At 36.2% G+C, this 22,031-nt stretch overlaps 1 protein-coding gene across 1 annotated transcript; it reads right to left on the bottom strand.

Moving 5' to 3' along the window:
• Positions 1–17,958: 17,958 nt before the first annotated feature.
• Positions 17,959–18,852, bottom strand: LOC132785672 (uncharacterized). The gene is made up of 2 exons (XM_060791869.1): positions 18,606–18,852; positions 17,959–18,561 (listed from the first exon to the last, which is right to left on the bottom strand). Exons 1-2 carry the CDS (start codon positions 18,721–18,723, stop codon positions 18,497–18,499), a joined length of 183 nt encoding a protein of 60 aa, XP_060647852.1. The 5' UTR covers positions 18,724–18,852; the 3' UTR covers positions 17,959–18,496.
• Positions 18,853–22,031: the final 3,179 nt, after the last annotated feature.

Genomic DNA, 22,031 nt, shown 5'->3' with positions numbered 1-22,031 from the left:
TTAACAGCAATGAAAGGGATGCTGAAAAAGGGGAAAGAAAAAACTAGATGCTGCATGCCAACGCACACACCTTCGAGATTGCTGTTGTGTCTTGTCTTTCATTCTTTGTGGCCTTTTGGGGTGTAGGCTGTAGCGGAAAGGATTTGTTTTTTTTTTTTTTTGTGAAGCTGAAGACAATTAAGAAGGAGTATGCCAGGACTTGGATTTCTTGCGCTCCGTTAGAGAGTGAATTTAATCCTTTTGCTTATTTTTTCAAGGTGTGGCCACGCAATGTGTGCATGCTGGGCATATCCTTGTTATTGTCTTGATTTATCGACCAAGCATCTTGGCCTCGTGCAGCTTACAGCTTATAGAACAGCATGGAGCAGCACAAAAAGGATTTAAGCCAGCATTTTGTGGTTTATTAGTTGCGCTGGATTAGAGCACAAGAATAGAAACGGTAGCAGCTGCCTTTATAAGAAGACAGACAGCCTGATGATCTGCGGATGTGAAGGCGGTTTAAGGATCACTGGAGCATCATCTTTGAACTAAATTTAAGTAATAGTGTAGTACTAATAATAATTTTAGTATTAAAGATAATGTAAATAATTAATATAAAAAAATGTATAGTAGTTCAGAAACTAATAATAATGAAATAAACTAATGTAATATTCTTAGCACTAAGATTATCTAAAGTAAGTTGCTAATATAATTCGAAGCTAATATAGTTGATAGTGTGACATCATTAACATTGAAAGAAAAACAAACAATTAACTACAGAATCAAGTGAAATTCTGATAGTTATCTCGTATCTCCGATAATTCTATGCTATTCTGAAATTATTATGAAATATTCAAATGCAAAATTAGCAACTAACGTTGTCCACACCTTCGCCTGCTTCACAAACAAACAGCTAACAGGAGTTGCCAGTTGTCGCCAGTGGGGCGAACCTGCGGCCGGCATTTAAACAATTTCTTTTTTGCTGACTGAGTACAAGAACAACAACAACAACAACAGTAGACGGTCAAGACGATTGAAATGCTGTTTGCGATTTTTAATTGAAGAAAAAATGCGCAAGTGTGCGTTTGTCTGAGTCTGAGATCGAGTCTCTCTGCATTGCAGCTAAATCTTAGCTTTTGCCTCTGACTGTCTGACTGTCTGTCAGCTGGTTGTGTGTGTGTTTGTGTGTCGGGATCGGGATGGCTGCTAATTAATAAACGCACTGCCGGCAGGGGAGGCAACCGATGAACGACGACAACGAAAATTGCAACGACAACTGCAACAGCTACAGTAACTGAGGTGAAGTCTGGAGCTGAGACTGAGTTTGAGGCCGCCCGACGCCGTTGCAGATGCCACTTGGCATAAATGCACACTTTTAAAATTGTTGAGATTCTCCAACTGTAGCTAAAACGTGCAGCTTTATGACAGTCGAGTCTCTCTCTCTCTCTTTCGGGACGAGTCCAAACACAAAATGAAAAACTTGTATAAACCACTTGCAGTCGGCATCAGAATATTAAGAATTGTCATATTGAAAAGTCCAAGATGCCAACAACAGTCAATGCCAAGAGCTACATCTGTTGACAACAACAACAACGACATCAACAACAGCGAAGTGCAACACGAGCTCAAAGCATGATCATTTTTATATACCTGACAACAGTTCCATCAAGAGTTGGAAATATTCGTTGATCTCCCCTTCGAATATACCTTCTCAGCGTGTAGAGTATCTCAGAATGTTGCATAACAAGTTTTGCCAAGTTGTGTTATTTGTGAGTTATTGTCTGACATAGGGAGCGTGTCCTGTTTATTTCATTAGCTTTTGGGGCCCTAACATCATATTACCGTTGAAAATGCTGATGTTTTCTTTTTGCATTAACTCTTTTCGGACTTGTCAGGCATAATGTGCTGGCATTTCAGTTATTTGACTTTATGTTTCTCTTTCGTTTCATAAATAATGAAAATCATGCACTGTAACTAATTGCAGAACTTTGAAAAAATTTCCCTTCACGTTCTTCTCATAATTTGATTATGGGCTTTATTTTTGTTTTTATGCCTATTTTCTCTAGTTATTATTGCTGTGTCTTGATTGTGGCGCTAATTTAATGTCATGCACACTTAATGGCTGCGCTTCTGTGTGGACTCAGCAGACGACGGGTGTTGATTACAACAAACTAAATTATGTTTTGATACCGAATTCCCTCTGTCAAATTGCATTGAGAGGGTATGATGATTTGCTACAGTTTTTGCGAACAGAATCTTATATTAAATATCTTTGCTTTACTAACCTTCACTGCTGAAGTAAGTTGGTTTTATTTTGCATTTGCATAGCTTATTCTACTAAATATATTCAGAAACTTAATTTCAGCCTGCGAAGAATTTCATCTAATTACAGGGTAGCGGCTACTCTAACATTCTCAGCTATATTTCCAATGTTTTTATTACAGCCCAAATTTGTTGTTGCCTGCTTTGCCATACAATTATTTTGGCAGCCGATGCGTGAATGCGTCAAATGCGACGTTGCGTGGTGGCCGAAGCTCGAGCTGAGCATTTTGTCTTCTTTGGGCTAAAACAAATGACTTAGACAACGAACGTGGCAACGGAAATGCTTTAACAGTTTTACAAGTTTATTAATTTATGCCCGATAATAAAAGTTTGGCATTAAAACTAATTATGTCTTGTGAGTTGACTTTAATTTGTAATCCGATTTGTTGATGAACTTACCTCAATGACTGACCTTTGCCTTGTATTTGTTTTCACTTCAGACGGAGTTCTACAAAAAAAAAATAATAATTTTGTATGAAAACATAATTGCGATTATTCCCATAGCCTCATACATAGAGAGGCCAAGATATAGCCAATGCTTGTATTGTAGTAACTTGTTAACTTAATTGACTTCGCTTTTTTTATTAAAAACTAATTCAATAATGAAAACATATCAATAAACACACACGCCGATGCCCGGCGTCGACAAGTGACGGCTTTCAAAATTACTTCGCAAGCAGTTTGCCAAGATGCCTTGGTACAAAAAAGCAAAAAAAAGCACAGCATGTCGTTGACAGGAGGACAGGAGCACAGGAGAAGCAGGAACAAAAACCCACTGCAACAACAATAATTAAAAAAAAAAAAAATTTAATTGATGCATTAAAGCAGGCAACAAGTTTTGCTGCAACTTCAACTCCAACTTCAAGTTTGTGTGTGTTTTCTGTTTTTCTGTGTCGATCTTCAGATTTTCTGTTTTTCTTTACATTATATTTCTCTCTCTATCTCTCTCTGTCTCTCACTCTCTCTCTCGCCTTGGCAGTGTCTTGGCGGCCGTACAAATTGTAAGAAACAAGTAGTAGCTAGGTAAAAAGCTTACCACACTATTTTTAACTGTCTGTCAGGACCCAGGGTCCGTGGTATCATTAACAAACCTGAAGAGCTCATTACAGGGCCAGCCCGGCATGAGTACGTATTTGAAATATTTACATTAAAATTGTTTTGTCGTGAATGTCATTTTCGATTTTGCTGATGTCTCTGGCGGCATTGCTTCATGTTCTCATCAATAATTGTTATTTATTCTGCTTGCCACAGCAAATGACTGAGACAACGAACTTGGGTGTTGTAAGACAGAATATATAGATGAAGAGTTGTGAATAAATTGATAAACATAATTCGCATATATAGAATTATGTTTATACGATCTTATATACTATTGCTTGGAATAACAAAAGACTGAGGTAGCGAATTAAGGTGATGTGAGGGAGAATAGAGTAAAAAAATTGTAAAAAAAAAATTGACAAACATAAATAATATACCTAAAATAAAAGCAAATCTCTGTCGAAAATTTTAGAGTGCTGTTTAAGCTGTTTACAGTGTAAACAACATAAACTGAAACAATTTTCAAAATAAGTAAAGGTAATTCTAATAACTCTGGATTACAACTATATTTTGAGCAAAGATTGAACTTAGGAACTTTTTCTGTTTTACATTAAAATATATAAATCCAATCAATTTTTGTTCATTTTGGCACTTCTTTTAAAACAAAACCATAATTCGAAAATCAAGAACTCATCAAGATTAATCTTTATTCAAAATAAAAAAAAAATGTTTTGGTATAAGTTTTATGTTTCACATTTTTCACTTTTCACGTTACAAATACTAATATTTATATTCCTTACAAAAACAAATAACTGAGACAACGAACTTGAATGTTGCAAAATACACATAGTATATATCTATTTCGACATTTTTCATTAAGTGTACATTAAGTGAATACAAATACTTATAAGAAATATGTATAAATTGCTTGCAATAACTGATAACTGAGGCAGCGATCTTGAACCTTATAACATACATATAAACATTTATAGAGAATTGCGTAAATAGATTGTTAAAAATAAAAGACATATGCAACTAGTTTATAAAGCTATTATTTGGGTATATTTTCGTTAAGCACTCACTGAATGCACATACACATGTCTATATAATAAGTATCTGGAGCACATATTAAATTTTCAATTTGTTGCCGCCTGTTTGCAGCCTGTCCAATCAACATGCACATGCACACTCCGACAGACTGGAGCATAAAGTAAACAATTACTCAATTTGGCCTGGGAGCGAGTGGAACGCTCTTTACCATTAACATATCGCATCCTTTGGATCTGCAAAACTGCAGCCGCATGCAACTTGACAAATATGCTTTCAGCTCTAATTATACACCAAAGAGCGAACCGCGAATGCGCATGAGCATGCGCATTGAGTTCACCGTGTGGCAGGACACAATGGATGGGAACTGCAACAATGTTGAAGACGCTGACCGGGGCAACGAGACTGACCCCAATACCAAAAAATGTTGACCAGGGCAACCCTTTCAGACACGTTCAGCGGACAAGGCTGTATAATTACGTCGAATGAATATGTGAATGTCAACTGAACAACGGGACAATAAAAAAGGTAGCAAATTAAATTGTATTAAAATTTTTATTTCATTTCTTATATTTTTTTGTGTTTATTTCAGTTTGTTGCGTGTGAACGAAACATCGCAAAAACTGAAACACAGTAAAAATAAGAAATACGAGCTATGCAAATGAACAAAAGTGAAAAGAAGAAATTTTTGGGGAAGTCTGTGAAATTTTAGAAACATTTCAATTAGGCTCGCTCTGGGGCTTCGTTATCTGCTATCAGCTATCTTGAGCAGTCGTTAAAAATTCAGTTTGAATGAGATTAAATTTGCATAAAACAAATTTGTGGCGAGCAAAGAAATGACAACAAATTATCAAAGGGTCGCTGACTGTGACTGTCACACAATGTTTTGCTTTATCACAATCTATTATTCACTTTTACAGCAACTCACAGCATAGACCTCCCAATTAGCTTGATTTATTGTAATAAACTCGCCAATCTGTTTATTCTTTTCTTTATTTTTAGCTCTCTCGTTGAGCTCGAGTATTTCATCGAATGTGACTCAAGCAGGTTTTGTTTTTGTGTGTCTTGTATTATTAATTATTGTTGAAAACATTTATGTTAAGCACGTACAAAAGAACTGTCAAACTCATCCAAGTTGGTGCCGTCAACTTGGCGCCACTTTGGCCACATGCAATGCAATTTATTTCTGCTGAAATAATTAAAATAATAAATAATCTTGGATGCACAATTTCTCGCTCTCTCTCCCCGATCATTTTAAAGCAGCAAATATAAAAAAAAATTGGCAGGAAAAGTTCGCGTGTACCAAAAAGGGCTAACTAACTAGCTTATGAACTAATTATGCAGGCAACAATGCTAAAAAAAAATGTATTTACATTTTTGGGCATGAAATTGTTGCACATCTTCACATTTGGACAGCTTTGCACAGTGGTAGCAAGTTTGCTAAGAAGAATATATACTTATGCTTTTATTTAATATGACATGGTAATCACTTTTTAAAGTTCCCAAACTCTCGAATTTCTCTTCCCAAATCTTAGATTTTCAAATCGATATCAGTTTCAATTCGAAGCTAAGCGTTGTGTAAGCTATTAACCTTATGCTAATAAATTAGGCCTATTTTATAAATTGAACACTAATTTCAACTATATTTACGACAGCTTTTTACAACTTTTTTACACCTATCGGTGATCAGCGTTTGACAAAATGGAAATACAAACAGAAAGCTGTCAACTTTAACCGTGTAAAAATCTTGATAACTTCTCTCGCTTTAGTTTTACTTCTTTCTAAGTGCAACAAACATTTTCCCCTCGGTTTTCTTTAATTTGGCACACTGTATAAGTTTTTGGCTTAGCTCGTTTTTGGTGCTTATTAGAGCGGCGCCAGTTAATGACTTTTGGCAGTTGTTGCGCTGCTTGCAATGTTTGTCATGCCATGAACTTAATTCATAATTTATATGATAAATTTATTTATGAACAATTAACAATTTCGAACAACAATTTTCGTGTCCGTTAGCCTGTGCATGGGATCATTGTTGATTATAGTTTTTTTTTGGTCTAGCAAATCTGAGTTTGTTTCTTAAGTCTTTTGTTTCAGTGACCACATCAGCGGACGCATTTCGCTTTTACTCAATAATACAACTGCAAATTGCTGGCGGTAAAAATCAGTATAAATTAAGCATTAAATGCATAACATCACGGATCACGGTCAATGCATACACATGGCAATTTCCATGCAAATTATATACATTTATGCGCCCAACATACACACGTATTGTCCACAAGAAAGGTTCACGCACGAAGAGGTTTGGCTGGCTGCACTCGATCGATCGATCCCATCGATGCATCGCATCGTTGTTGTTGTTGGTGATGATGGCCACACTTCGGGCGACAACGTTGCAAACTGTTTTTCGCACCTCACGGCCCTGAAAACCAACTTTCCTAAAGTGTGAACATCAAGCAACCAACTCTGAGCTCTGATGTCTGAGGTCCAGTAGCTGGACACGCGCAAAAGAAAGTGCGAGCGCCGCCGCAACTTGCCCCGAGGACATGTAAACTGTTTGAGGTGTGGCGAAACATGAGCGCCATGATAGCAGCAGCAGCAGCAGCGGCAGCAATGACAATACCTATGCAGCAGCAGCCAACTGTTGACGCTGCTGGTGACGACACTTTCTTTTCCTTTACAGCAACAACAACCGACAACAACAGCAGAGGCAGCCACAGCTGCAATCAAATTGCGCCCTGGCCACAGGCAATTTAAGAATTCTCAAGGCGAAAGTTCATGTGAAGTGCGTGCGCCGCTGCAGCAGCAAACATTGGAGGGCGTGTGGATGGGCTGGTGGGCGTGGCAGATAGCCTGCAATGTGTACCGCAAATTATGAGGTGTTATGTCAATGCGGTCGCCGTAGCCACAACCACACAATCTCACAACCTCACAACAGACGCTGCGATGGTCCAACGCTGGCGTTAAAGTGCCTGAAAATGTGCGCTAAAAGTCACACGACCAAAAGCTTGTGAAAGGCTTCAAAGTGCCCATCACATCGCGTTGGCTATATAATTGAAAACGCCCCGACGAAAGGGAAATCCGTAAGCTACCGAAAGGACGCTGCAATTAACAGCCTGGGCAAAAGGTATTGCTGTAATGCATATAATGAAGTTCACGTCTACATTGGCTGCATAAAAAACAGATGATTAATCATTTCTTGTATACATTTATTTAAATATATTATTCGCGTTGAAAAATCGACAGCAATTTTTTAAAAAGTTCGATAAGTGAAGTGACAATTTGAAGAGCTTATATTAAATATTTTCATGTTTTTTGTTTTATATTTTTAATGGTAATTCTCGCCCATGAGATTGAGCACAAAAATTTATCTATCTACAGATAATTTTATTTAAACTATTTTTACTAGTTTAACTTTATTTAGATTACGATTGATAATATCAAAATAATTTTACAAAATATATGTAAAAACGTATCATAGATTGTTTGTGTTTTTTGGATGAATTTATCATCAACGTAATTTTCAGATAAATAAAATCTCAACTTGTTTCAGAAATCTAAGTTATCTAATCTTATTAGTTATTCTTTAATAAAAGATTTGTATATTGCAGTTTGTTTTGAAAATAATGAAAACAAAAATCTATTATATATAATTTATCAGACATATTTCTTATATCACGCTTGTTTATTATTGCAAAATGATCTAATTCTGTTTCTAGAGTTTGTCACCTCATAACTCATGCACTTATTACTAATGCCATGCGATGTAAGTTTATTTTTATTAACCCGATTTCAATAATCGAATTTCAATAACTGAAAGAACTGAGTATTCTTGACTCAAGCACTCTTAACTAAGGCATTTTATCTAGCTTAAAATAGTTTGCAACTGAACAGGTTGCAGACCAGTTGCATGTTGTTGTTGCAACTGTTGTTGTTGTAATTGTCATGGTTGTTGTTATTGACTTCACTTGTTGTCATTGTCGTTCGCCAATGGACTTTGTCGATGTCATCGTCATCGTCATCGCCATCGCCATCGCCATCGTCGTTGGTCGTTCGATTTGCGGCTGTAAACGTGCAGCATTTTATGAAATTGCTTGTTGTTATTATTATGGTTATTATTAGTAGCATTTCTTGTTGTTGCTGCTGCTGCTGCTGTTGCTGCTGTGTGTCATTTGAAGTTTGGCGCTGGCGCTCTCACGACGACGGTTCTCTACGAAAATATAAACATAACAATCATTACAAGCAGCATTACAACAACTGCGCAGAGAGGAAAATAAAAAACCGAAAGCTGAACAAAAAACATTATTGATATTTATGAGAATTATGTCGACTTCCTGCTTTTGCTACACGGCTACACGGTGGCGTCTTAAGTGGCGCTAAATGCGTGCATTTAATATAATAAATCTCTTTTCTTGTTATTTATTATTATTTTCATTACTATTATTTTTTTGAGTTTTCAGTTTTCGTTGTTATTGCTGTTTAAGCCAAGCTTTGTGTGGCTAGACACGTACGCGTCAAGATTAAGTGGCGTGAAGTGAAGTGAAGTCAAGTGAAAGGGTCGACAGCCTGTAGAAATGCTGGCCTAATCGTTAAAAGCCGAAAAAAATATTTGGTATATGGGAAATTTATAGCTAAAAATTAGGAGAACGCTGCAAGTTTGTTGCCTAAGTCTTTTGTTTAATCGTGAACTTTCTGAAGATTTACTCTTTCACAAAATCAATTGCATAGAGGAAAACTATTATTATAGTGAAATCCTTACAGACATTCCGTTAGCTCTCGGCTCATGCATCATTTTGTGGGACACTTGGATGGAGGAGTTTTTTGGGAAATATATGTGGCCATTGTTGCGCCATTTCATGCTCAAACGGAAGGCATAGAAACGCACAATGTTGTCATGCCACATCCATTGTCGCAGCTTGGCTTATTGATTGTTTGTTTTGCCTGCTGCCAAAGGCGTTGTCCTGTTGACAATTGGTCATAAGTTAGACTGGCCAATGGTCGGTCATAAGGAGTAGCAACAACAAAACACGTTGCAGTGTGTCAACGCATTGTCTTCCCTAAGTTATGTGCAGCATTTACAAACATTTCCTTAAGAAGTCGACAGTAAAGAGCCTATGAAATCGATTGCCCAGCTTCCAAGAGAGGCAGCGATAATGTGAGAGCAACGCCCAGCGGAGTGCAATCTTTGATTAATCATGGTGCCGAGTTATGAATGAAGCGTATAAATGAAATGATTCGAAAAGTGATAAGTGAAAAGAGCATTCTAAACGCAATGTTTGAGAGCATGTCGAGCAAAGAAAATGTTAAAAGTGGTTAGAGAATACAACTAAATGAAATTTCATACGATTAAGCTGGAAAAAGGGAAAGGTTTGGGAAGTGAGAATTAATTTCACCAAGAAAAATTAGTAAGAAATTAGTTTAACTAACAAAGTAAAACATTTTTACAATTTTTAAAGATTGAATATCGTGAAAAATATATATAAAATTAATATTTGAAATCGTAAATTGTTTTTTTATATTAAATAAGTTTGAAAACTTTTTTTTTTTAAAAAGTCTTAAAAAAATAACACTTCTTAAAAAAAATTCTAATCTAGAGAAAAGTAAATTTATCTAAAAAAATAAATAATAAAAAACTATTTAGTTTTAGCAAAACATTTGTTTAATTTTAGAGATGTATAGAATAAAATGTATATATAAATGATAAAGAGAATAAAACAGTTGAAAATTGTTCTATTATATTAAACAAATTGTGTTAAATTGTAATATAATATATTGGCATAATAATATGCCAATAAGGAAGCGAGCTTCTATTAGAGGGGCATTATGAAGATGGCATCTCGTTGGGAACTCGTCATCAAACAAAACGGCGCATATTTGACTTAAATCGCATTATTATAACCAATTTTATGAACAATTGAAAATTCAATAAAAAATACAGCGAGACTTTTTGGCCAATCTTATATTTATAATCTATCATCTCGAAAATGGTGACAATATTCATTTAATTTTTTGTAAATTTATATTGTTGATAATAAGATAATTTTTTGTAGAATTTTATAAGAAGAAATAGGAATGTTTTTTTGTGATATATTCTACACCTTTTAAATATTTAAATAGGTATACACCATTTGTTATTGTAATGTTGCACATTGTGTTTTAGTAAATTTCTCTAGCTTCTTGTTTATTTTGATGTATTGACATGCGCATTTCCCGCTGCTTTCTCACACAATAAATAATTCGGCAGCTCCCTCGCTGACGCGCCAACGGCACCCACATCTGCCCCGTGTGCCCAAATAGTGTCAACACAAAAGTCAAGAGAACAAAGCAACCAGCATATAAGACATTACATACGGAGAACGACGCTCACGCTGGCATTGGGCAAACAGTGGCAATATTTTGGTTGTTGTTTACAATGTTGAGCCCTCGCCTGGGGACGCCATGGGTCGGTTTCTTGAGAAATTGGCGCATGCTGTGAATTTGCGCAGACATATCTATCTATGAGTAAGTATTTTCACCATATACCATATTCCATATAGTGTACTCACAGTCATAGTCATAGTCATGGGCAATATTGCGTCGCTTTTGTTTGGCAGCGGATTTGCGATTGGGATTTCGTTTTTTGTCTCTCTCTCTTCTTTTATTTTATTATTTTTTGGCTTTTGCATGCTTTATTTTTCATTCACGCCAGCGACGGAGACACGATGATACATTGTGCGAACCCACAGTCAGATATCAAGCCTAAGGCTTTTTTCTACGTTGTTGTTGTTGTTGGTTGTATCTTGGCCTGTTCGTTTTGTTGGCTTGCCAGCTATAAAGTGTCAACGGCAGTGGCTACCGTTCTACGTACAAGCTTTGTAGCATTTCTTCATATTTTTGTGGCAAACAAACGCTGGCATTTATCTGATCCTGTTGAGTCATGCAAGCTGCAGTCTGCTAGCCAGCATTTGAATTATGGAGATGATAATGCGTTTGCTTATGTGTGACATGAGTGCCATTCCGTGCCGTTGCCTTTTCGTTATTTCGTTAGTGCGCTATGCCAAAAGCCAAAAGAGACGCGACGCAGAAATTTACATTTGAAGCAGCCACAAAGCAGCAGTAAAAGAGCTGCATTCTGTGGTCGGCAAGTGCCTGGGATCTTAGCTCAATTAAATGTCTTGTACTGGACGAACAATCAGCTCGGCACTTGCCGAAAAAGAAACAACTCAAAACTTAACACGCGCACACTGTCCGCTTAATTGAGTTGATTAACCCTCCTGCAACTACTCGAGTCTCCGCCATCACCATCACCATCAGAAGACAACGACCAGGTTGCTCCATTCTGGAGCATGTTGCAGAAAAATTGCCACCGCTGCGACATGCGCTTGAGAAAATAAAAATATATAAATTCACAAACATGCCACCGCCAATGTATTTATATAAAGCAAAAATAACGGTAACATCAAAATATTTCTTGCAAACATTGCGGCAATCAACGCCTGACAGGGCTACCGCCTTCTCCTCCTCCTCCTCCTCCTCCTCCTGTACTCCTTCTGCTCACCGCCTTCTTCCGCCCTCTTTTGGCATGTCATGCTTGGCCTCCTGCTCTTCTCAAATTAACGACACTCGGCACAGTCTTCATCGTCGTTTTTCTCCGTTGCTGCTGTTGTGCGTCTCCGAATGATATGAAATGAAATGCAATTTTTGAAATAATTAAATATGATGCCCAACATATTTTCTGGCTTCCACATGCGTCATGTTCTCGCGTTCTTCACCTGAATTTCGCTGAAATTGTATTTGCAATTTTCACCACAGCACTAAAAATTCATTATGTAAATTTTTGTAATGAACTTTTGCTTTTCACAATAAAGAAAGTTTTTTTTGCAGATTCTTAATGAACTAATTGCATATCTGAATTAATGATGAGCTTTATTAATTATAAATAAAAAAAGGTTAATCTTTTAATATAAATTAGAAATATATTTGGAACAAATACAAAACTTGAAATACAAAATGTAGATATTTCTATGTTTAGAACATTAACTATACGTCAAATAAAATATAATAATATAAAATAAATAAACATTTTTGAAGGAATTCTACAAATATACTGAAAATATGCCCCGAAAGTGATAATATATACCGAATGATTTATTTGGTATATTTATATAGTACTATATTTAAAATATACCATATAGTACTAAACATTCCAGATTGTCAGCCAAAGCAGCTAAGAACATATTGCAGTAGGAGTTTTTTTGCCAAACAAAAGTATTTGTTAAATAACCTTTACGATTTTTATCTAATCGCAATCATAAATACTGCAGTTATTATTGTATGGGGCTTAAAAATGTACAAAATTTACTATAAGAAACTAAATTTAAATAAGTTTATAAATAGTTAGAACATTTTTATCATCTTTAAACTTTAACTCCTGAAATCTCACAACTGAAAAGTTTTTCCTAGAAGATCTCCTACTTTATTTTGGTTGTCAAATCCGTTATGAGCAACTGTTAATTTGCCAAATTGAGAAGAGAAAGAAGTGTAACTGTGGACTACTTCAGAGAAAAGTCGACTTACAACCCATATTCTGTGCGCTAATGACAAGCGACAAATTAATGGGTTCAACATTTTTGAGAAGAATGTGGCAAATAAAAAATAGTCGAGACACTTGGCACTTGACCCTGTGCACTCATTAAACCTCGCACACAGATTGGGTCCATACTAAGGCATGAGAGCACATGGGTTCCACTCTCAGTTTGTTTGATGGGGTCTATGACAGCAGCAGCTGCTTGGAAGTCCCAGTTCAGCGGCCGAAACTCTCACTAGGCACTTAAAAATTAACACTTTTGACAGCCAAACGGACTTTCAAATGTACAACGACCAAAAGCAGGCAACCACCAACTGGTTGCTACAAAAACATCAACAACAACAACAACAGAAAGAGTTTGTGGCAAGGCGCAACAAAGTGTCAATGCGGCTGGCAGCGGCTTTAACAAGATTGGCAGAGAAGACGGCAGATGAGACAACGACAAAGACAGCAAAGAAGAGCTGAACTAAGGCCAATCTGGAGATTTTTCTCATTAGGTGCAAAATCTGTGGATATCATCATAAAACTCAGCAACAACAACACAGAAACGAACCCTCAAAATGCCGACTGAAGAAACAAAGTCATAAAAGCCACAGCCACAGACTGAAACCGCCTCTTTTCAGCTTCACTTACGAGGAAGGTGGGAAACCCAGAGAGCAGGCGGGGGACGCATACTGGGGAAAGGAGGAGCCAAAGTTGGCTCCTAATTAGCTGAGCGGCTGCTCAACAATTGAGCCGAAATGCGTCTCAATAATTCTCCTCTTTAGCTGTATATATTTTATTGCATAAGTATTAAAAACACATACGAGTATATATATAATTTTAGTTGTTGTTCGTTGTTTTCCCCCAATTGCGCATCCTGCGGAGGTGAACGGTTAAACAATGAAGCAGTTAAAATGTGCGGCTAATAAATAAATTAAGTCTTTAACGATGACAACGGACCTCGGCTCCAACTAAAAAAAAACACGGCAGGGCGCTCTCGAACATCTCAATTATGTTGTTTAAGCTCATTGTTTTTGGATTTTTTCTTAATTTTCTTATGGTTATGGTTATTTGAGTTGCCTTTGTTGTTGTCGTCGTTGTGCTTTGCGGTTTATCTCCATCCGCAGATCGCAGATCGCAGGCAACAGCCAGTTGCCCAAAATTGCGGAAATTCGTTGTTACATTTTAAATGGGCTCATAAATGTGCCGCCTCCCCTCTCCCGCCATCCACCTCCACCATGCCTACCGCCCACCGAGACTGACCCCAGAGGGTTACTCACCCCGCTGTTCTCAGCCCCCAATGCAAATCATTTTTGACTCCAATTAAAATTGTAATAATATTTTTTTAAAGCTTTATTTTGTTGTTAATTCTCTTAATTAGCTAATTTGCAAACAATTAAAGCTAGAAAAATGTGTTTGCCAAGATTACAACATGCTGTGGCATTTGCCACAAAGTTGCCAACTCATTTGATTGCCGATAGAAGCTAACGAGTGAATGATTTCATGTTAAGTCATGCCGGAAAACTTACTCACCAAATGGCGAAATTCAGTTCAGAAAGTGAAATGTTTGTGGAGTAAATATTTTGAAATAAAAAGAAAGCTTTCGTGTAATTGTTGTGTAAACAACGTTAAAACATATATAATTTAGAAAAAGTGTACTTTAACATTAATATTAGTGCTATAGTGCAATATAATCTAATTTCAAATTCAACTATTTTTTGCGGATGTAGATTTAATTCACAATAAGTCTAATTGAATTGTGTATATTTTTGTGTAGTGCTGAAACATTATAATAGAATCATTTATATGTCATCTTATCTTTTCTAAAACTTTAATAACCTTTAACTTTAACCTTTGAAGTCAGTATATAAATTTCCAGGAACTATCTTAAATTCTATATGAGTTTTAAATAAAATAGTATCTAATATGATCCGCATCAATAATCGACTATTTTCTGTGGATCAAAGTATTATATATTTTGATTTCTTTGAACTATCACAAATTCTTTTTGAGTTTCAAACAGAATATGAGCTAAGAACCGTAACTTTCCTTCAATTGAATTACCTTTCATTAAAGACACTTGATCTATACGGTGATGCACTCACTATTCACTGTTCGCAGCAATTGCTCTTTATCTATTTTGCTAGAAATCTATTCACTCTAAGAGTTATTGCCAAAAACGAGACGCTGTTCCCACGTTTGGCCAATGTACCAAAAACACAGTTTTATAACCGTAACCAGACACACACATAGCCATAGCCTGAGAATCTTTCGTGATGTCCACCTGCAAAAACCTTAACTTCAAATTGAAGAGGAAAGAAGATCTGTTTTGTTGCAATCCCGTAGTTCCAGCTGCGTGCGACAGAGAACAGCTACGCACGAAATTGTTTTTACTTTGTCTTTCTCTTCTACTATCCCCCATCTTTCTTTCAGTTTTTTTCGATGTTATTTTTTGTGTTCTGGCAGGTAGAGCATTTCCGAACAATTGAGTTTTTAAAATGACAATTTTAGTCGTGCTCGCTGTGAACATAGATAGAACAATGCCAAATGGATTGGCACTGGAAATACACCTGAGCATCAGCACCAGAGTGAAAGATCACTTCTATTATGATGCGGCACAGAGAAAATAATACTTCATATAATTAAAAACGGGAGAGAGACAGCACAACAACAACAAAAAAAAGAAACACAACAAGTACGCTTTATGAACATGCGATGGAGAATGGCTTAAGAAAGCAGCTGCCAAAAAAAAGTATTAAAGTAAAACAAGTTTGTTGCCTGAGTCTTTTGTTTTGCAAGCGGGCGCCCATCAAGTTTGTTTTTATTTTCCTTTGTATTTGGTTGTTGTTGCTTTTGGTTTTGAGCCTTCTTTCGATTTAACGCTTCACTACTGACAAATGAGTAGCATATCCTGTTGATCCTGTTGCGAGCAAATAATTATAATGCTCTACCACGTGTGAACGCTGCAAACTTTAATTGCAAAAATAATTAAAAGCTCATAAATTAAGGAAGCAGCAAAAAATGAAAAGTGCAAATTTAATTATGCCCCAACTCAATTAATTCATTAAGCAACAAACAACAGAAACAAGAACAACAACAAGGCGAGAGTTAAATCAATCAACGCCAAATACGTGTATTCATTCTCCCTAAGGACATTGGGCAGTATCCACTTGTCAGCCAATTGCAACCGGTTTGCCAGGTAGTCAGTCAGTCGAAGTTGGAGTTGGAGTTGGAGCTGCTCCTTGTGCACATCCTTACTTAGAATATGTATTATGCAAGTGCCGTTTTGCAAAAGAAGTGCAAGGAGTGCGCCAAGAGCCTTTCATAATTTATTGATTTTATATGGCGTCACATTTGTCTCTTTGTCTGTCTCGCAACACTGAGCGCTGACAGTTTTTGCCACTGCCATCTTCGCAGCGACATTTTGACAGTTGCAGGCTGTCATACCAGTCAGCCGCTGTGCTGTCACTTTAATTGCAACTGACGCATTGCCAAAAAAAAAAAAAAATAAAACGGAAAACAAAAATAATCAACTACTGGAGTCAGCTTTTGCTTCTTCCCTTCGAACGATAAGCTCGACTGTCATTTCAATTTTTCATGCTGCCAAATAAAGAGCGCAAGGTGCGCCTACTGGCCCCTCATTTTGCTGTCCTGCTATCCAGTTTTATTGAAGTACTGCACTATCAGTCCCATATATGATTAAATAATATGTAATGCTTCGCTCAACCCTTTGGCCATAATTCATGGCTGTATGCCAACGGTAGTTTGTGGCTTAAGTCTTTTGTCTTGCGACAGGGTGAGCCAAGTTAATTATTGAAGATTGCATCATAAAGTTGTTAATATTGATGCACAAGTTTTGTCAGTAGATGGACTTGTTGATAACACTTGTTGTTTACTTAACTTGTGATTATTGTAAAATTGAAATCGATATGCCATTAATATTTAGCTGTTGTTTAACTTGACCCAAAAATCAACTAGGCGAGATTTGTCCTACATATAATAAAATTAAATAGTTTTTATCCTCTTAAGCTTATATCTTCTAAATATGATGCGATTTTATAGTCGCTATTCCTTTAATATTTTCTTCTCGAATAATTCAACTTCAAAAACACCTAAATCAAATTTTCCATACATCTAACATAATAATAATAATAATTTGTAATTTAAGTTAAAATGATCTTTAAATATTTTTTTCTTCTTTCTTATTTATTATTAATTCCTAACAAACCTTTAAATTTTCATTACTTATTTTGTATCTTCTCTTCACATTTAAACCAGAATTACATATATTATTAATTTCAAATTTTATATGAAAATTCTCCTTAAATATTTACTTCAAGAACTCCGAAACATATTTCAATTCTACACACATTCACTCCATATTAAAAGAAAGGAAGTTTGAGTAACTTTTCACGCTTTTTCGATTCGACTTTCCCCTACTTTAATGAAGGTATGCAATTATGCTCTGAATATTTATGATGTTTAAGAAATTGCCTAATTATCGAGCCGAAAATGTGTTGCATGCTGCATTTACCGTTAGCTTAGCTTATTATGGATTCACTTTCATGCAACTGCAACTCGAAGTTGAGTGGAAAGTGCAACCCTTATGCCTCTTGCGATGAATAGATAATAAATAAGAAAAATGCAGACGAACTGCAATTAAAACCGAAACACGAAGAGGCAAAAGTCAACCCTTTTGGGCCATTAATTCTAACAAAACCTTTCAGCCATCAAGCTGCGGCAGGTGCAAAGGTTAAAACCGAGTGCTTATGACATCAATATAAAATGTAAATAAAATGATCTAGAAGTTGACGAGATGATAGGGAGAAAAAGGGGAGCTTGAATATGTCGGATAAGTGAACAATTAAAACGCAATTTTGTGCTAAATCCTTGGTAACTGTAACTGCAAGCAGATGCAGCTGCAACTGCAACTGAAACTGCAACTGGAAGTGTTGCAACCTGTTGCAGATGCATATCACATTTTTTGGCTGCCCGCTCATTAACAGAATGAGTGCAACAACGGAGCATCGGAGCGCAGAGTATTTAGTTTTATTAATTTTGATAGTCAAGTTTGTGTGTCGCCTGCCGCATGCAACATGCAACACGCGTGCTCAGTGCAGCATGACCAAAGCCCAACCGAATAGAACCCTAGACAGCCCAACCAAAGGGTAGTAGACACGCTCGCTTCATTCTTCTTAGCCCTTTATCGAAATGCAGCCAAAAATTAACCAAAAATACGGCAGGCGACGCTTCGTTTCGTGTCTCTGCCCCATCCGCATCCTGTGTTCGATTTCTACGCTTTCTACACTCACTCTGCCGCTGCCACTGAGACTGCCACAGACACTGCCACGTTATGGTCTGCCTCGGTTCGCTTCGGTTAAGAACAGGTGTAATGATTTTTCTTTTGCACCTTGACTTTTGCTTCCGTTTTGCAACTCTTCTCGATAACTTTTTCTCTTTTCGCCGAGGGGGTAATTTGTGCACATTTACTTCCTGAGCACAAACAAATGTGCCAGCAAAAAAAAAGCATTCAATATCTGTATACAGACTGCTCCATTTGAGTTGTCACTTCTGACTCAGACTTGAAAGTTCCACTAACTGAATCTTTTTGTCTTTTTCTGCAATGAACTCTATAAAAATAAATTATGGTTAAGTTACTATAAACATCACTTGCCCAATTCCTTTTTGCGATGGTGCTCCTCGGACTCGGAGCTTGTAAACATGGATAGCGCATAATGCAGAATGGGCAAAACTACGAAAAGTTTCGGAAAAGTTCGCCAACTAATCTTCATTATGCACCCCCCAGACCACGCAGCTTACGATATCAATTTTGTAGTCGCTTGAAATGAATATACTTTGAGAATTTATTTAAATTTGTGTTATCGGTTTGAGTTGTGTGGCTTTGTAGACACCCTGTATTTTTGCCCCTGTTTAATCGTTAATTTTGTACTAAGGACTTTATTATCGACATTGAATCGCAAGCGACACAAACCAGAAGCATTTAAACACACTAAGAGAAATTTTCGGGCATTGCTTCCAATATATTAAATATCAATAATTGGCCAATGAAAAATAATATCATGAAATCAAACAAGAAATATGTATTTCTTAATTATACAAGTAACTTTCTGAACAACTGAATATGTTTGAATAAGGAATTTATTTAAAATAGATCTTAAATTAATAATATAAAAATAAAAATAAAATTTTGATCTAAAAAATATATTTTTTTAATTCTTTAAGTAAATTGCTAAGCAATTAAGTATAAATTTATGGAAATATAATAGATTCTTAAATGTTCATTAAAACTAAATAAAAAATAATATAAAAAATGTATTTTAAGACTTTGATATACATTTTTTTTTGAAAATTTAATAAGGAAACTATTGAAATCCTCCTTATGTTAAAATATTTATATTTAGAATTTTACATTTTGAGTTTTGTTGCTCTTCTTATGATTTAATAACGAAATTAAATGAAATTTTATTTATGCTCTAATATTCCAGTTTCAAATTTTATTCTGGGAATATTTTATTGATCATATAATATGATTTAAGAACGTAAGTAATTCAAATTTTATTTATGCTTTATTTTTTATTTTTCAAATTTTACTCTGGTAATATATCATTGTTTTATATGATTTTAATAAAGGGACTTCATTTCTTTCACTGTACTTGCCATGACAATGTAATATAACCGCAAGACAACTTCCTCAATATCAATCATTACGCCTCTGCAATATTTCCTACCCCCGTATAAAACTTTCTTCATAAACCATTCATGTATGTAGCTCCTCTTCCCTCAGTACAAAATCCAAAAAAAAATAAAGTGAAAAAACAGTTGCTTTTGGGCTTTTGCGAAGCAGGTTGGGTAAGTGGCAACTGCAATTTTCAGGTGTTAGCCGAGTTGAGTTGAGCTGAGCTGGGGGCAACCCTTTCATTAGACGAGGCAAAAATGATATATTTAATCCGTTCATTCGGTCCTTCGATCGTATATGCATTCAAGCGAATGCTTGTCTTCGATATACCAGCAACAACAACATTTGGGGCTGGTAACGATAAACCTGATATGGAACACACTTAAGGGCTTAACTTGGGTAATCTGCAGTTTGTTCAAGTAGAAACAGCAGCGACAACAACTTCAACTTCAGCTTCAACTTCGACTGGAACTGAGACTGAGACAAACTGTGACTGGGCCAGCGAAATTAAAACATAAGTGTGCGTAAGGTTTATGGAGATTGAGGAGCGAGCACTCTCTGTGATGCAGGAGGGAAGGGGAGCAGAGCAGTGCACTTGCAACTCAAGGAGGGGGGGAACAGGAGCAAACAGATCGCAGATGCAGATCGCTGTGCCACAATCGCTCGCTTGCAGGTGGATTTCTCAAGTGGCTGCGTCCGTTCTCTTATGACAGCATAAAAATATATGCATGTGAGTGTGACTGAGTGTGCGTGCGTGTGTGTGTGTTTAAGTGTGTGCGAGAGGGCTGGCATTGAAAATGAGAGCAACTGTGAATAGACTTGACTTCACATGGGATTCATTCATTCTGTTTTGAAGTGGAACAAGTGTCTGGGCATTAAAGCTGTTCGGTCAGATCTGAATTAAAATTGAAATTGAAGTGAATTCAATTAAAAAAAACACAGATCTAAGGTCAGAGAGTATATTACTGAAAAAATAAACTATAATAATGGTAAATAATACAAAGTAAATAAAAGTGAAATAAGATGAAGTTTCAATATAATATTTTGTTAAATAAAAAGTATATTCAGTCTATGTCATGTTCTTAATTATAAAAATTCAAATTTTAATATTATTAATAATTGGATATTATTTTCAAGATTTATTGAGGAGTGTTGGAGGAACACACTTTATAAACATTTAAAAAAAAATGTATAAACTGTTTTAGTTTACATTTCTCAATTCCCATAAATAATCTTAAGTAGTACTAGACTAGAAAGAAGCTTCAATGTGAATGAGGCAATGTATTTCAAATACCATCTGCAACTGCTTCGAATACAGCCATTACATGAAAGACATTCTTATAACAATTACTTACTAAATTGTGAGAGTTCAATATTTAAATTTAGAGTCTCATCTCTTCGAATACAGTTTTTACATGAATGATTTATTTATTGGATTTAAATTAAATTCTTTATGCGAACTAAATGATTTTTGATGACACTATTGATTTATTTTTAGACGCTTTTGTCAGCATCGACGTGAATTGAATTGTTATATAATTTAATCGGCAATTTGATTGACAGTTTTATTGTCAAATCGGATAGACTTTTGAGATTTATAGCAGTCATACGCTACACATTAGCTGGTGTGACTTTGAAATGAATGTCATCTTAAATTTGACTGCCAGAGTTTGACTAGCCAAGAAGCTAGAGAGCTCAGTTCTCCATAATCAATTATGTGATAGAGAAAAGGCAAAAGGCAACAGAAGTCAATCCCAAAGGAGCCAAGGAGCAGTTGTTAGACGCATTATTCATGCTTGCTTAAGACTTGGCAAAGCAATTTCTTCTTTGAGTTTTTTTCTTGGGATGCGGAGGGGGAAATGCAATTGTATGTTGTGTGGTGTCAGAAGTCGCAGAGCAATCCATCAATTTAACAGCCATGGAAAATCGACAAAAGTGAGTGCGAGAGACGCGTCAACAAAGAAGCAGGAAAATCGTAAAATAAATTGTACGAAAATATATCAAAGGACAATGAAAGGACACAACAGTACTCATGGGGTGGAATTTCTTGCAATTCGAATGAAACAATGCGACAGTAGTCGAGGCAGCAGCGCAGCATGTTACAGTATGCAGTGAGGGGGAAAAGCAAAAGATCCTTTTTGTGGCATGTTTGCGTAATGTTAACAAGAAGACTGTGCAAACTTTAAGTTGGCCCACCTCATCATCTTCGGCAGCTGGCGAAGAGTCAACAAACTGTGGCGCACACAACGCGTGCCATATGTCAAGTTCAGAAACTAGTCGAAAAAATCGACGCAGACAAAAGTTGTCGTCGTCGTCGTCGTGTGTAATTAAAAACCACACGCTTATCATTTATTTACGAGTATCCAAGCAAATCGTCGCCCAGCTCCAAGCTGATGCGGCTGC

The sequence above is a fragment of the Drosophila nasuta genome, chromosome 2R (assembly GCF_023558535.2).
Source record: "Drosophila nasuta strain 15112-1781.00 chromosome 2R, ASM2355853v1, whole genome shotgun sequence".
Classification (NCBI taxonomy): Eukaryota; Metazoa; Arthropoda; class Insecta; order Diptera; family Drosophilidae; genus Drosophila; species Drosophila nasuta.
Note: the sequence above shows the minus strand (reverse complement) of the source record. Positions and strands in the feature narration are given on the sequence as shown.

Excerpts from the sequence above, each read along its gene's own strand:
- LOC132785672 (XM_060791869.1), bottom strand. The coding sequence starts at position 18,723 with ATGAAGATTAGTTGGCGAACTTTTCCGAAACTTTTCGTAGTTTTGCCC. Across the intron at positions 18,562-18,605 it reads CCATCGCAAAAAGGAATTGG|AGTTCATTGCAGAAAAAGAC; the intron begins GCAAGTGATGTT and ends TTATTTTTATAG.